The sequence below is a fragment of the Lepidothrix coronata genome, unplaced genomic scaffold (assembly GCF_001604755.1).
Source record: "Lepidothrix coronata isolate B3197 unplaced genomic scaffold, Lepidothrix_coronata-1.0 Scaffold92, whole genome shotgun sequence".
Classification (NCBI taxonomy): domain Eukaryota; kingdom Metazoa; phylum Chordata; class Aves; order Passeriformes; family Pipridae; genus Lepidothrix; species Lepidothrix coronata.
The window spans coordinates 475,904-490,616 of NW_016690272.1; the positions used below are offsets into that span (position 1 = coordinate 475,904).

The window sequence follows — 14,713 nt, forward strand, 5'->3', positions numbered from 1 at the left end:
GCACACAGAGCAGCAAGAAAATCCGAGGGGTGAATGTGCTGCTTTAGAATTTGTACAAAACACAAATGCCAGGACGTGCAGGGAAAAAGGGTCAGTGTGTGGGGTGAGCAGAGGCAGGGATAGATCCCTGCGTTTCATCAGCACCTCCTGCAGCTCAGCTTGGCCAGGGCACAGGACAGCTCCAGGCAGCTCTGCTGACCTGCGTTTGACACTGTCTGGCTCGTAAGCACACCCCCCTCCTGAAAGCTCTCCTCAACATGGAGGAATTAAAGAAAAAACCCCCCCACAATCAAATGGAAACCCAAGACTAATGAACAAGCTGGCCCTTCACGGCATTTGCATGTGTATTTACCCGAGGTCAGTGCAGGCAAGTGAGACACAAGGAAACATCTTTATTCTCTCTGCATGCTGGCCCCGGGCCAGGCTGGTGGCTTTTGTATACAGCTTCTTGTAAGTGCAGTGTAACTTCCAAACACAACAGTCTCTTCCAGGAAAGTGATGTATGACCTCCCTTTAAAAGCAGGATTTAGTGCTGCAGGATCTAGAAGGGAAGTGGTATCTACTCATCATAGTACAGTGGTTATTCTTACTTTGGGCAGCAAGCCAAAAAATAAAAAAAAAAAAGAGGGGGCATTGCTTTGACCACGTACAACTACCTCAGACTGACCCTCCTTTGCACTGTATGTACAGTCAAGTAATCCAAAGATTTAAGTAGCAATGTCTCTAGAAGGACTGTAGGTTTTGGTACCCCCAAAACAGTACCAAAGAACCTGAAAGCACCCAGGACAGCCTAGGTCTGACTGCAGTGCTCCTGCTTGTTTTCCTCTCCTGCAAATATTTATGTTAGCCCTTCTGGAGGGAGGCTGCTGTTACCCTGCCAAGGACTGGCATCACATATAATTATGTCCCAGTCTCTTATAACAATGATACCGAATCCTCCTAAGTGTGTAACTAATAGCAATTACAGGGGTTTTCTTTTTCAAAACACCCCCATGTATATATAAAACACATCTGAACGGGCCATCGCCCAGGCAATTCATTTTTGCTATTGTTACACTGACAAAAAGCAGCAGCAGGGCCAATTGTTGCAGATCAAAGAAGCCCCACTATTCTCAAAGCTCAAAGTAAATGAAACCATAACTCTGCAGAGGGAACCACCCCGGCCACGTGGCTGTCCCTGCCACGGTCACCCTGCCACCAGTTGCAGGCAGAAAATTCCTTTTGCCCATTTCCCAACATGACTCAAAGGGAACTCACTTGAAGCCAAGCCAAATATTTTGCCTCAGACCGTTTTAACACCAACTGCTAAATGCAAAACCAACAAACACCCGATGTTTAAATGGACACTCCTGCATCTGAGAGGGCCAAAGTGTTCAGGAGATGACCTGCCCATGCTCTCATCCAGGAGTTTCAGGTACACAGCCTCTAACGTTTCAACTCCTCATTAGAGGAGCATTGTGTTACAACACCTTGTCTTTGGAAACCAGGCCTCCCCCAGATGCCAGTCCTCACTTCAGCCCTAAATTAATCATCGCTGACACATTAAAATAACTCTTTGATACCACTCTCAGCTACCCGATGCAGTTCTCACAGTCAGGTCTCCTCTACTCTAACCAATAGCTATTTCCGGAATTACTGTGCTCTTTTTGCCTTATCCTTCAGGGGTCAGAGAGCAGAAAAGCAAATCACCTCCAGAAAACACACTTTTTTCCCCTACTTTTCAAAGCAACATGATGTGGTTGATCTTATTTCTTCCATTCAGTTCTGCTTAAACCACCCAGAGCTCCACTCAAAGAACGTGGCCAGAAAAAAATTCTGTTCACTCATCACACAGAATCCCTCCTCTTCAGTCTGTTGCAAGCTTTTGTCATCATCTGTCCTCCAAATGGTGGAAACAAGAAAAAAAAATTAATCTCCTCAGCGTATTGCTACACCTCGAGCTTCCGGAGGAACAAAAAACCAGGCTTCGTGAGAGACAACAGCACAACTAGCCAGGAACTCCTGTCACACATGCAAATAAAAGGCATTGTGAAACTCCCCCTGACAAAACTGAATTCGGGTTTAACAGGCCTTTTTTTTTTATCATTGTTCCAGATGCTTTTCTTGATTAGATCTTGAGTATCATGCCCCCTCATACTACGATGCTAAGTTATTACTGAAATCCTGCATCTTTACAACACAGCAATGCCAGGGCAGCAATGAAGGTGAGCACACACCACTGTGATCACGAGGCACTTCGATTTGTTCCTTTTCACTGTTTTAATGGCCTCGAGTCAGCTCTCGCACTTTGAATTAAGCAGAAGCAGAGCCAAAGCACACTCGGAATCCGCATGCAAGGCATTAGTCATGCGGGTCAGCTCCTGGATTAGACCTTGCCAGAAGGGCTCTGGCATTCCAGCGGCACTAGGAATTGTTGGGGGGCGGCATTCCCCCCCGCTACACAACTCTGAACTCCCCCACATTACGGGGCGACGCCTTGGAGAAGCCCCAGGTGAGAGCCGTGGCCATCCAGGGCGGGGGGTTGACATTCTTCTCCAGGGCTGCCACACCTACACCAGCGAGCAGCCCGGGCGCCTTTTGTGCTGCCACACATTCCTCACGAGTTTACGAGTTCCCTCTCCGGGGTTCGGCCCCACAGTCCGCGGCCGGGGCGCGGCGTCCCCACGCGGGCTGCGGCCGCGGGGCCGTGCCGGGCAGGTGGAGGGCAGGCGGCCGCTCCGCAGTCCCCCGCCTCGCCCCTCCCTGCGGCCGCTGCGTTCAACATGAGTAAGATTACAAGTATCTGCGCTCCCCTCCTCCCCCGCGCTCCCACGCCCAGGCCCGCAGTGCCGGGCCGGCCGGGGGAACCGTGCCCGGGACAATGCGGCGCGGGAGGGGCGGGCTGTGCGCCGGGGCAGAGCCGGCCGGAGCCGCGCGGACCCCACGCCCGGTCCCCTCGGGGCTCGGCCGGTACCGCCGGGTTCCGCGGTGCCTCGGGCTCGGCCGGTACCCCCGGGCTCGGCCGGTACCCGGCTCGGTACCCGGCTCGCCCCCCGCTCCCCCCGCGACGCGGCCGTTGCCAGGCGGCGGCGGCGGCCTCGCCCCCGGGCGGCCCATGTGCGAGGCGGCGGCCGGGGCGGCGCTTCCCCCTCCCGCCATTAGCATAACACAGACGGGAGGAGGAGGGAAAGAGAAGAAATTACAATAAAAAAAAAAAATAAAAGAAAGAAAGGGAAGGGGGAGCTCTTTTTCCCGCATGAGCTGCGGCGGGGCCGCGGGGAGCGGGGCCGCGCCCGAGCGCGGCGGAGGGGAGGGAGCGATGCCGCAGGAGGCGGCCGAGGGCCGGCAGACAAAGGGAACCTCCCGGCGGGGCAGCGGGGCTCGGGAACCGGAGCGGCTCGGGCGGAGGCTCCCCAGCCCGGCCACCGCCCTCCCGGCCCCGGGGCGGGGGCACTCACCAGCCGAGCCGGACGAGGACCCTCTTCTGCGGGGGGCGGCGGCGGGCGCGGGCTCGGGCTTGGGCAGGGGCCGGGCGGGGGCCGGGGGCTGCTCCTGCGCGGGGGACGGCGTGGTGGCGGAGGAGGAAGAAGAGGACACGGCTCCCCGGGGGCTCCAGTCGGGCTGCGGCGGCTCCGGGGCTGCGGGGCGGGGCGGCTCGGCGGGACCGCCGAGGTCCAGCAGCTGCGGCGGCCGCTCCTGCGGGGCTGCGGCGGGAGCCGCGACGGGCTTCCTCTCCATCACCTCCAGCTGCTCGTCGAAGTCTTCGTCCTCGTCTTCCTCTTCCTCCTCTTCTTCCTCCTCCTCCTTCTCGTCGTCGAGCACAAACTGGTAGTTAAACTGTGGCTGCTGCGGCCGGGCTGGCCCGGAGGAGGAGGAGGAGACCAGGGGCGACTGGTCCAGCTCGTCCATGGTGCCTGGAGCGGGCGGAACAATGAGCGGCGCGGTGGGGGAGGCGCGGGCTGCGCTGCCGCCGCCGCTGCGGGACCCGCACTCCGCCCTGTGAGTCACCGCGGGCGCGGCCGCCCCGCCCCGCGCGCCGAGCGACGGCGGCACCGCCCAATGGCAGCGGCGGGGGCAGCGCGGCCGCCAATGGGGAGCGGCGGCGGGCGCGGCCCCTCATGAATATGCATCGGGCGTGGCGCGAGCCCCGGGGCGGGGCCGCCCAACTCGGGGAAAGTTCGGCGCGGGCGGGGCGGGGGCACGGCCCGGGGGGGGGCACGACCAGAGGGGGTCCCGCCGCGCCCGCACCGCGGGGCAGTCACCGAACCCCTCCGCCCGCAACGGCGCCGTTTACTCTTCTTTTGCTGCCTCTGAACGGCGGCCAGAAGCACTCGGCGATTTCCCAAAGGGGAGGGGATGGCCGGGCTCCGGGGACGGAGGGTGCGGGGCCCCGAGCCACCCGCACTCGGGTTCGCTCACCCTGGATGTGACCGAAGGCGTCCCGGGCGTCTCCGCACTGCGGGGCCGAGGGAGGGAGAGGCGCCGTCCCCATCCCGATCCCGATCCCGCTCCTCGGGCATCGCGCCCATCACCGCGGGCAGGACCGTCCCCTGGGGTGGGAAGCGGAGTCAGCCAGCGCCTTCCTCCGAGCGCAGTGGGAGTTTAACCAAAACATGATGCAAAAACCTTCCCGAGTCTGAAAAAAGAACAGAGAGGAGGCATTGTCAGAAGAGACGAAGTTGTTTAACCACCCGTGTTAGTGTAGGGCCTCCCCCGAGCAGATCTCATCATCTCTTTAAGTCTGCATTTAAATCGTGCAACTTCTGCGGGAAAGAATGGAAGGGAAAGGAAAAAGGAAGGGAAAGGAAAGGAGAGGAAAGAGGAGAAAGGAAAGAGAAAAGATGTAAGGAAAAGAGGAACTGAAAGGAATAATGAAAGAGGAATGGAAAAAGGAAAGGAAAGAGGAAAGGGAAAAGGAAAGAGCAATGGAAAGAGGAGAGGGAGAGGAGAAAACTTGGCTCCTGCCAAGTTGGCTCCTGTCAGACTGCTGTGGTCTCCAGCTTTCTGCTGGAGATGGAACATTGGCCAAAGCCCTGAGGGTAACACTTAATTTAACTAAAATAGCATCTCTTTGGGTGCAGTTTCCACCCACACAGCTGCCACGATAAGACCAAAAGGCCTTATAATGCTATATTTAACACTCCTCCAACATTATTACGGGGTTTTAACCCACAGATGATTTATTCTCCCACATATGCCTGTATAAAGATATTAGTTCATGGAAACAGTCAGAGCAAGCAGCTGCACGTTCAGTGAGACACGAGAAGTGAAGGAAAAGCAGCTCTCCTGTCACTTCACTTCTGCCATGAAGGATGCAGTGGATGCAGGGATGGATGCAGGGATGGGAAGAGTCTCTGGCATGGAATTGGGGGTCAATCTCCAGCTGCACTCACTGTCTGAGGAACAGGATGGCAACACACAGTGGAGGGGCTCGGTGGGGCCCCAGCACCGAGGCTCTCTTGTCTCAGGAGAACATACCAGAATCTTTGCACGAGCTGTCTGCACCCAAATATTTGTTGCTGCCCTTCTAAAATACCTCATTTTCTACAGAACTGGAGACCTCCTTCCAACTTCCAGTCTTAGTTGGCTCAAGGCCAGTGTACGTCCTCTTACCACTTCTCCCGTTAATTTAAATTGTTCTTTTCTCTGAATGTTCATTTCTAAGAATACACTTTATCCAGCCCTTGCTTTCCTAAGCCAAGGCTGGAGAAGCTGGTGCTGTCACCTTTTCCCTTGCTCCTCCAACAGCCCTTCCCTGCACCCAATCCACTCTCAGTCCAGGCACAGGAAATTCCAGATGAGATTTTTTTTTCCCAGGAACGTACAAAGACATCAATATTCCCTATCTCTACTAGAAATTACTAGAAGGAATGTGCAGAGTATTTTTATGAACACATCACTGTTACCCCTAGAGAGATGAATTTCCCCAGCAGGTGAACAAGCACTTGACAACCTGTGAGGTCTCCTTTGCCCCTCAGATTTTGTATGTTCTATTGACAAATTATCCATTTATATTTTCAAGTCAGCCCTTTTTACAGCGATATAAGGGATGTTACAGCAGCAGCAGCAGGATGGATGGATGGATAGCAAATAAAAATATTTTGATTGAATAAAGTCTTTACAATTTCACCAGCCAATCTACTTTTTGCGTGTCTCGGGTAAACTAGAAAATGGATTTTTAAAATTCCATTAAAATATACCCTAAGGCAACAAGGTACCTTTAAAAACTTGGAAAACTCTGAGCTAGACACAGCACTGAAATTGATTTTAAAATATCTAACTAAGGGGATTTTTGGTCATCTACAAGGAGGTAAAGTCTATATATAATTCAGCTGATTTTATCAGAAAACTTGGAAGAGTTTCTATCATCAATTAAGGACAAATGAAAGGGGTTTTATTTAGAGACAGGAAGTGAGTAAAGGTCTTGGAGGGAAACAGGAAGGGAGTTCCAGATTCCCTGAGCAAGTCAAATTAACAAGCAAGAGGAAAACACACTCTCCAGTAGTGACACTACTGCAAAACCCCCTTTCCTTTAGCTCTTTGGAGAAGTATTTTACAATTCTGACATGAAAATTGTCAACAAGTAGGAGTATTTTGCAGATATTCATCAGTTTAATTCGCAAGCTTGGTTTTCATGAGCTGTTTTCCTATAGCAAAGTTGGGAAGAAAGGCATTCCACGGGTGTTTCTGAATTTCCACAGGCAGTGCTGCCAAAGGCCACGTGGATTTTTTTTCTGTCCACTCTGACCTTCTGCTTGATCTTACACAGAAATAATATGGTAGCACAGCATATTCTAGACTAGGATAATAACTGTGATGGGCCAAATGCAGTATTCTCACTCCACAGCAGGATCCCACAGAAAAAGAACCCCCACATTTAGTCTCAGGTGGCAATTTTAAAGGATGGATTAAAATTGCGAGGGTGGCTGGAATTCTGTCCCTCCTTTTAAGCTGGGAGGACAAACCCCCAGGTTTCAGGCATCTGGAAGGATAAAACCCCGTAAATCTTTGTTTTCAGCTTATGCCTGTGCTGCAGAGCCTTGGGTATTGAAGCAGATTTGCCTCACAGGTTTGTCCTTGCTTGAACACCTGCAGGACTCCTTTTCAAGAGCAGCGGTGGGATGCTGGGACAAAATCACTCAGCTGATCAACAGAAATGCAGCATGTGGGTGGAAAAGGTAAAACAAGAGAATGAAGGGACTGCCATCTGCCCCCCAGTCAGGCTGGCCTTCTCAGAATCTAAAAGACAATCCACAGTTAATGTTACATCTGACTGACACAGTGTCGAGAGATGCAACAAGCTCAACCATTCCATGTTCCTGGATAACCTCCTCCCTGAGCCCTGCACAGTCCTTTCCTCTCTGCCCACTCAGAGGCTGAGGGTTGGACACTTGGAGTTACTAATGTCCTTAAGTTGGTTTAATATTTCTACTTGTTGGCCCCTCTCACTTCTAAAAAAGGCAATTAAATTGTTCACTTACCAGTTTGGCCACACCACTTCTCACTCCTGAGGAACACAAGGACCACCAGCTCCACTGGACCTGGACACAAAAAAATCCATCCTGTTAACACCTCCTGCAAACAGCTCCAGGTTGTATCAACTACTGCTTCTAACTCACGTTCTCCCCTCCTACTTTTCACTTTAAATCAATGTCAAGTTTAAACCCTGGCATCCCTAAATCTGTGCCCATGGACATGCCTGAATTCAAACTTTCAGGGGGTTTTGGGGTTTTATTATAGTTTTGTTCTGTGAACACTCCCCACTGTAATTAAAAGTCTGTAATGAAACGTTTGTTCCCTGTGTGCCTGGGGGTTCAATGGAGGGAAGAAAGTCCACTGATGCTCAGGAACTTTTGGGTCTTTCTGACTGACAGATTTGTGATGTTCAGTTCCCAGGGAGTGAAGCAAGGAGGACCCACTCATTACATCCCAAATTAGAGCATGGACAGAGCAGCTGTACAATTTACAGGTGTAGGTGACTAGAACTGACACCTCCAACAGCAAGAATGAACTATGAAATGATGCCATTTTACCTACAGTATTTTAGGAGCTCTTTGAAAACTTAGGGATTTGTTGCAGTTATAATAATTTGGCATTCAAATTGGTTTGCTTTGTAAAGGGAAAACTGCATATAATTTAAATTAGAAATCAATTTTTGCTCTTTTTCAGCACTGATATTGACCCACTTAGGAAAGAAACAGCCTGGTAACCAACATCCAGGGTTATTCCCTTGGCTGCCAAATGTGCCTGAGGAGAAAACAGATGGATGGCAGCAACATTTTACCATTCCTGGAGACAAGGCTGATGGTTTCACTCCTGGGGTTATGAAACTTCACTGCCCAGGCAAAGGGTGCCCAGGGAGCAGCAGCACTGACCTGAACTGGCTCGTGTTTGGAAGGTCCCAGCTGCCACCTTCCAGCGCCTTGGGAAGCAGGAGAACTCGGTGGCTGCCCATTCCTTTGGGAGCCAGGAGGGGGTTTGGATTCTAAAGCCCAGCTGACATTTACCCAGATGGCAAAAGCAAAAAGGAGGGCGAGAGGTGTGAGAAGGACTGAAGGTACTCCAGGACAGAGATGCAAACAATGTAGGACCTGAAGCTACAGGAAACCTGAATTTGCTTGTTTTACTGGTTTTGGAACCAGTTTCTGAGCGCTGTAGACAGGGATGTGTTTCAGGTGAGTCATACCAGGGGAAGTCTGAAGGCTATCTGGGTGCAGACAGAGTTTTGGCAAGGGAAAAAAGGGAGATAAATCTCATAGGATGAATTCTCTCTCTCACATATCCTGTGAAAAGGAGCAGAAACAAAAGGGAAAGATCTTGAGAAAACAGCACATGAAAAAGAAGCTACCTAGGGCTACTTTAGTGCCTAAAGAAAATCAAAGTTCTTCAGACTTCTAGGGCATAATGTTTGGCAGGTATCACTTATTCTAAATTATTTTCAAATGCATTTTTTGCAGCGCAAATACAGTTTTGACTCTTCCCATTGTAACTTGTCAAAAACTAGCATATTTCAGTAAAAACCAACTACTTGACTACCATGTAAGTCTGCTCAAATTACTGCTTCAGCACAGGCTCTTAGCTAAGATTCACTGGGTTTACTCCATCAGGCAGAATCAGGTTGCTAAAAAGTGCAAGTTTTAATATATGAGCCTGGAAATAACTAGAACTTGACCATATCCTGGGTAGAAATGCCTGGATAAATTGGAAAAAACCCAATCAGTTTGACTTCACGGTTATATCCCACTGTGGGCTCAGAGGGAAGACAGCTGGGGGCAGACATTCCAAACTGGACGAGCCCTCCAGCTGCTGCCCCAGAGAGCAGAGCAGAGAGATCAGCCCTGGCAACTGGCACAGCCTCAGACTGTTCCCTTTGGTTCCCTCAGACCAAACCAGCCCAGGACGGGGTAATTCCTCCTGCTCCATATAGCATCCATCCAGCTGCAACCAAATAAAGAGAAACACATTATTCCTAAAAATAGAGCAGGAGATCATCACTCATATTCCTCAGAAATAGCAAGGGCTATTTAAACTGCTTTGACAATGAAATCAGGTGCCCCCATATAAATACCCTGTATATGATCCATTGGTTCCATTTTAGATCGTTTTATGGCAACTGAATGGTATTTAAACTTTTATTGCTTTCCTATCAAAATGTAACTTTTAAACACACTGTGTAAGGGGGTTTTTCTTCCCCCCTGCTTAGAAATTTCAGTTGAAATTAGGGATTTTTTCCTTCCTCTCTGCTTAGAAATTTCGGCCCAAATTATGGATATTCCGAGTATTTCTGCCTTTACAGTGGGGTGTGGCACATAGGGGGTGTTTTTTCATACCCAAAAGGTGAACCTGTATCAAAGGTGTGAGTGGCTGTTTGCCATCACTGAGGCTCAGTTTGGAGCTCAGGCTTCCCATCGAGCGTGGAGGCTCCGTGTGTTGCACAACAGTGACACGTTCCAAAGGCAATTCCTCCCACACACGGCTCACAAAGCACAATGCAACAGGTGCACCAAGGATGGGCTGCGTAGGGGTGTTTTGGAAAACTGAGGCTACAACAGACCAGATGGGGCAGTGGAAAAAGAGCACTCAGCTTGTCACCTGCCATTCCTGGGGAGCTGTTTGCTCCTGCAGATGTTTGGGAGTTGAGAGATCTAGAACAAGCAAGGGAAGGTACACGTGCATTGAGAAAAAAAGAGTGAAAACTGAACTTCAGCGAGTCAGGAACAACATCCTGCAGTACTAACCGTAGTCTCAGGCAGTGTGTGTTGTATTAGAGGTGGCTGCACGCTCTGCTGTGAGTTCTCCCCAGCTGTAAGCTCCTAAAGCAAAGCCCCCTTAATCCCTGATTTAGCAGCCCAAGGAACCCACAGTCCCACAGGCAGCCCCTGAGGCTCCGTGGGGTTATAAATACCTCTGCCAGGAGGGGTGGCCGAAAGTTCTGTCCCTCAAAGCTCTGTCCCTCACACTGCCCACAGCCTGGCAGCTGGAGGCACTGCCTGGCCACGTGCTGCCACCCCAGCAGGACGGTTCAGAGCACCCTTATTCCTGGCACGACACACGGAACAATTTAATCCCACCTGTTCTGTGGCGTGTCAGCACACCATGGGTGGGTTTGAAGTCCTCCCTGAGCTTTGCCAACACACCCGTGTGTGGGATAAGTGTTTGGAGCCATGGCACCTGGGCCAACATCACATGGCACGGCTCAGGATAGGCGGGTCCGGGCTTTGGCAATGCCTGGGTAAGGATCCCACGGGATTAATGCGAGAGAGAATGGGGGGTGCCTGTGTGAGTTTTGGGGCTCCCCAGTGAGTGGGAAAGGTGGGAAGTGCACAGAGGCTGCCCTGAGGGCTGGGCAGGCCCCAGGAGGGGGGACAAGCCAAGCACTGTCAGTCAGCAGCAGCTGGAAAGAGAGGAAACAGGCACAACAAAATGGAATCTGCATCCCCGAGCTCTTGAACAAGTGGCCTGTGGCCAGATGCAAGAGGGAGAAAAGAGTGAGAGGAATCAAGAGCCCAGTACACAGAAATTGTGGCAGACGAAGACAAAAAGGAAAGGGCAAGAAACCTCCTTTTCTAGCCCAAGAATAGATGAGGCAGAGAAACGGTGAAAAATGTAATTTCAGGTTCCCTTGCTGCACTGAATGTATGAATAGTTTGATTCAGTTCTCTTACTTGAAAGGAAAGCAGAAGAAAGGAAAGGGCAGAAACTCTTCCTTACAAGCAGAAAACCAGATGAGGCAGAAAACAAACCAAAAAATTCTAATTTCAAGTTCCCTTGCTGCACTGAATATCTGTAGTTTGACTCAGTCCTGCTACTTTAGATACACAACTAAGCCTACATTTTCTCTACTCTCCCTTCTCATTCCAAACTTATTTCTGGGGACCTGTTTTTCTCTCAGAGCTGTGCATGTGAGTGTTACTGCAATAAAATGCAGTGGTTTGTGGGTACCTGAAGGCAAGAGGACTAAAATCTGGTGCAAGATAAATCACGAGGCAGTTGTTACAGTGCTTTGAGTGTGACCAGGACTGACTCTCCAGCCTGACCTTCCACTCTGCTTGTGCCAATTGTATAAAGATATCAAAATAGGAAGGTGCTACCCTAAGTTAGGCAATATTCTGAAAGAGCCATGTACTTATTTATTGAATAATAATACATCTCTGCATTTATGAATATCCCTCAGATTAAACTCCTTATAGACTAAGAATTCACCCTCAAATGACTATTAAGCAAAAAAACCCACCCACAGATAAAAGCTGAAAAGACATTTGAATGCATAATAATAGCAATGAGCAAACCCATTACTATGATTAAACCTTTAATGTGATTAATGTGTTTTGGAAGGATTACACCTAAAACCTAGAAAGCACCACGGGGCTGGGGGGGGAAAGCAAAAGGTGTTCAGACTTGGAAATAAGATGCAGCTGTTTAGCTCATCTTTTCTTCAGCTGAAGGGAGTATCACTCCAGTACGGCATAAAATGGCCCTGCAAAGTCTGAAAAATCAAGAAAAGCTTTTAAAGTTATTGTTGTTCATGATTTTTTTTTCTAAAACTGTACACTGGGTTTTGTGCCTCGCTGTTACCTGTGTCTCTGAAAACAAGTGAATGTTGCCACTGCCTGGGTTTTTCAGAACACAGTGGAATGGGATGTGCCCCCAAACAGTCTTTAACTTGTATCTGCACATCTCATCTAATCTTTGTGCTTGATTCTAAGCTGCAGGTTCTCCTGGCTAAAGTCTCCATATTTCTAAGAAGGAGCAGTTCAGATATTGCTATTCTAGTTCCCACCACACCACAGGAACTGAAATAGCATCAATTAAAATTGTCATTGACCTCTCACAGAGCACTGATATAAGGGCCATTCTCCCCTTGTCCCAGCTGCTTCTTATACAACGGGCTATTTGATTTCCTCAGAACATCTGAGAGAAAGATTAAACTGTCCAACGTTTCCAGTTAAAAACAGTTTGTGTTCTACAGTGGGTTTAACCACTTCATTAAATCACTCATTATGTGTCCCCTCACAGCACTATTTTCAGGTCTTTCCTTCAGTCTGTAAATTTTTTTTTCACTTATGGATCTAATAAAAACATCAGGAAGCTTAAGTTTCATTCATATGCCAAGTATCACAAAGATGTAATTAAAAATCATTCCCAGGATTCCATCTGGCACTTCTGTGCTCTGTCAGAGCACCTGACTCCTCTGTGAGAGTGTTCACAAGTCTGCAAATCAGAGCAGCAGGAGCAGAGAAGACACCTGTGTTCTCTAGATCTCCTCCAGCCCTGGGTCCCTGCTCCTCCCCACGCCCAGGGCCCTCGGGCCCAGCCCAGCCAGTGTGTTTGCATGGCAGTGTTTCCTCCTCTCCTTTTGGGAACGCTGCCAGTGCAGTTCCTTGGCTCCAGGATGCCAGCCCTGTGTGCTGCAGAGGGGACACACTTCAGCTGCTGCACAGGGCTGTTGGCAGCAGTGCCCCTGGCAGCAGGCACAGCAAGCACACAACTGCCTCAGTGCCTTAGTTGCCCTGGTTGCCAGCACAGTCAATATTGGCCTCAAGGTGCTTCCTCTTGACCTTCACAGCCTCGGGGAATCTCCACCGAGCGCTTTCTCCAAGGCAGTGATTCCCTCACCTCCCCAGTTCCAAGCTCAGGCTCCCCTGAGTCCTCCCTGTCCCACCAGCAGGTATCACACGTGCCCAGGTAAGGGGCAACTCAACTGCATCCACTGACCTTCCCTGCAGAAATGTCCAGCCCACTGTGAGCATCCCACTTACTCAAGATTTTTTGCCATTTCCCCCCCCAAAATACAGGTTTGCTGTCCAGAGTTCCACTGAAGACCTCAACTTTTATGTCAGTGCTGTATCTGGCTGTTATAAATTCAAACACATTTGAAGTTGTCACTCCCAGTCACTCCTCCCCTGAGAAAACAACACTGAGCTTCAAGAAGCAGGTGACGATCAGACACTAACCCTGATGGCACCTCGTGTCACGGGGTGAAAGGATTACAAACAATGAGCTCTCTTCAGAGATTTTCAGCACCAACTGAAAAGACTGTTTAAACAATAGGCAATGTGTGTTCACTAAAATAAGAACGTTTCTCCTTTCTTATTTCTCCTACTGCTACGGTTTTCATAGATAAAAATGTTAAGCCTGGTTTCTGCAGAGCAGCATGTGGCTGTGTTTGAATGGAGGGCACAGCCTGTGTTTCCAAACTCTGGTTATATTTAACCAAGTCCTGCCACAGGCCTGCAATGCAGAGAGTTTATTCTGAGCACTGAAACCAGCATAAAATGGGAAAGCTGATAGTGGCCTCTTTTTACTGGAAAGTTTGGCTCAACTCCAACCTTCCCTCAGTTTAGAGAGTAGTTAAACTACTTGTCAGCATAAGAAAACAAAATTACTCAGCCACTTTACCTTTCTGGCATCATTTTTCCTTGAGATTTGCTCCCTAATCCTATTCCATGTGACAGAGTTTTCTGTCACAGTCCCAGGGTAACATGAAGGGAGTGTGACAAACCTCCCCACGGTACCTTTGCTGCAGGTACCCTGCAATTGCTACAAATCAATCTTTTTATGGTAGTAAAAGGAGGTGTGGTTTGGTTCCTGCTCCTCAGAGGGGCTGGAGGAGTTTTCACAACACAGAATCAACACTGCTTTTATTTTAGCAACAAGAGCTGTTCAAGTGATGGCATTTAAGGAATGAGGTCACATATTCAAGCTGTTTAGATACAACAGTGTTTGGAGATGTCAGTCAGGCTGGAAAGTAGATAAAAAGTGCATCAGCTGATCAACCAGACATTTCCAGTGCAGGGCATGCCCAGGGAACTCCAGCCTGGCACAGGGAGATGCTCCTGGACCCCTTCACACTCTACAGCACAGGTAGGAAAGAGCAGGGACAAGACCTGCTGCACACCTCTGAACACTGCCCTTTGTGGCTCCAGACAAAAAAGGAGTGTTCTTACCCGAGTCAGGAGTTTTTCCTCTGTTAGGAAAGGTTTCAGCACAAAAGGTGTTGCAGCAGGAAATCCCACACAACACTTTTCATTACTGTATTGGTGAAGTTTACTCAGCAGTGTAAAGTACTAATCTGACCTTAGAACTTCACCCAGGTATATTTAATAACATGGAAAATTTGGCTCAACGTTTTTGGCCAATGGCACAAAATACTTAAGTGTTCTCCTGCATCCATAGAAAGACCAAAATCCACTGCTCTGAGTGTCCCATTATGTAAAAAAATGGGTTGACATGG

General features: G+C 49.6%; 1 protein-coding gene and 1 long non-coding RNA gene across 2 annotated transcripts in view; both read right to left on the reverse strand.

Annotated features, from left to right (window-relative positions):
- RTN4 (reticulon 4) overlaps nucleotides 1–3,980 on the reverse strand; it is a 39,963-nt gene extending 35,983 nt beyond the window's left edge. The window contains exon 1 of the mRNA XM_017821806.1: nucleotides 3,438–3,980. Within this exon, the coding sequence (XP_017677295.1) occupies nucleotides 3,438–3,888 (451 nt within the window). The 5' untranslated portion in view covers nucleotides 3,889–3,980. The remainder of the gene's footprint in view (nucleotides 1–3,437) is intronic.
- Nucleotides 3,981–4,365: 385 nt separating this feature from the next.
- LOC108500652 overlaps nucleotides 4,366–14,713 on the reverse strand; it is a 42,375-nt gene continuing 32,027 nt past the window's right edge. Inside the window, exons 3-4 of the long non-coding RNA XR_001875936.1 lie at nucleotides 7,461–7,520; nucleotides 4,366–4,615 (exon numbers count right to left, since the gene is read on the reverse strand). This is a non-coding gene — a long non-coding RNA (uncharacterized LOC108500652). The remainder of the gene's footprint in view (nucleotides 4,616–7,460; nucleotides 7,521–14,713) is intronic.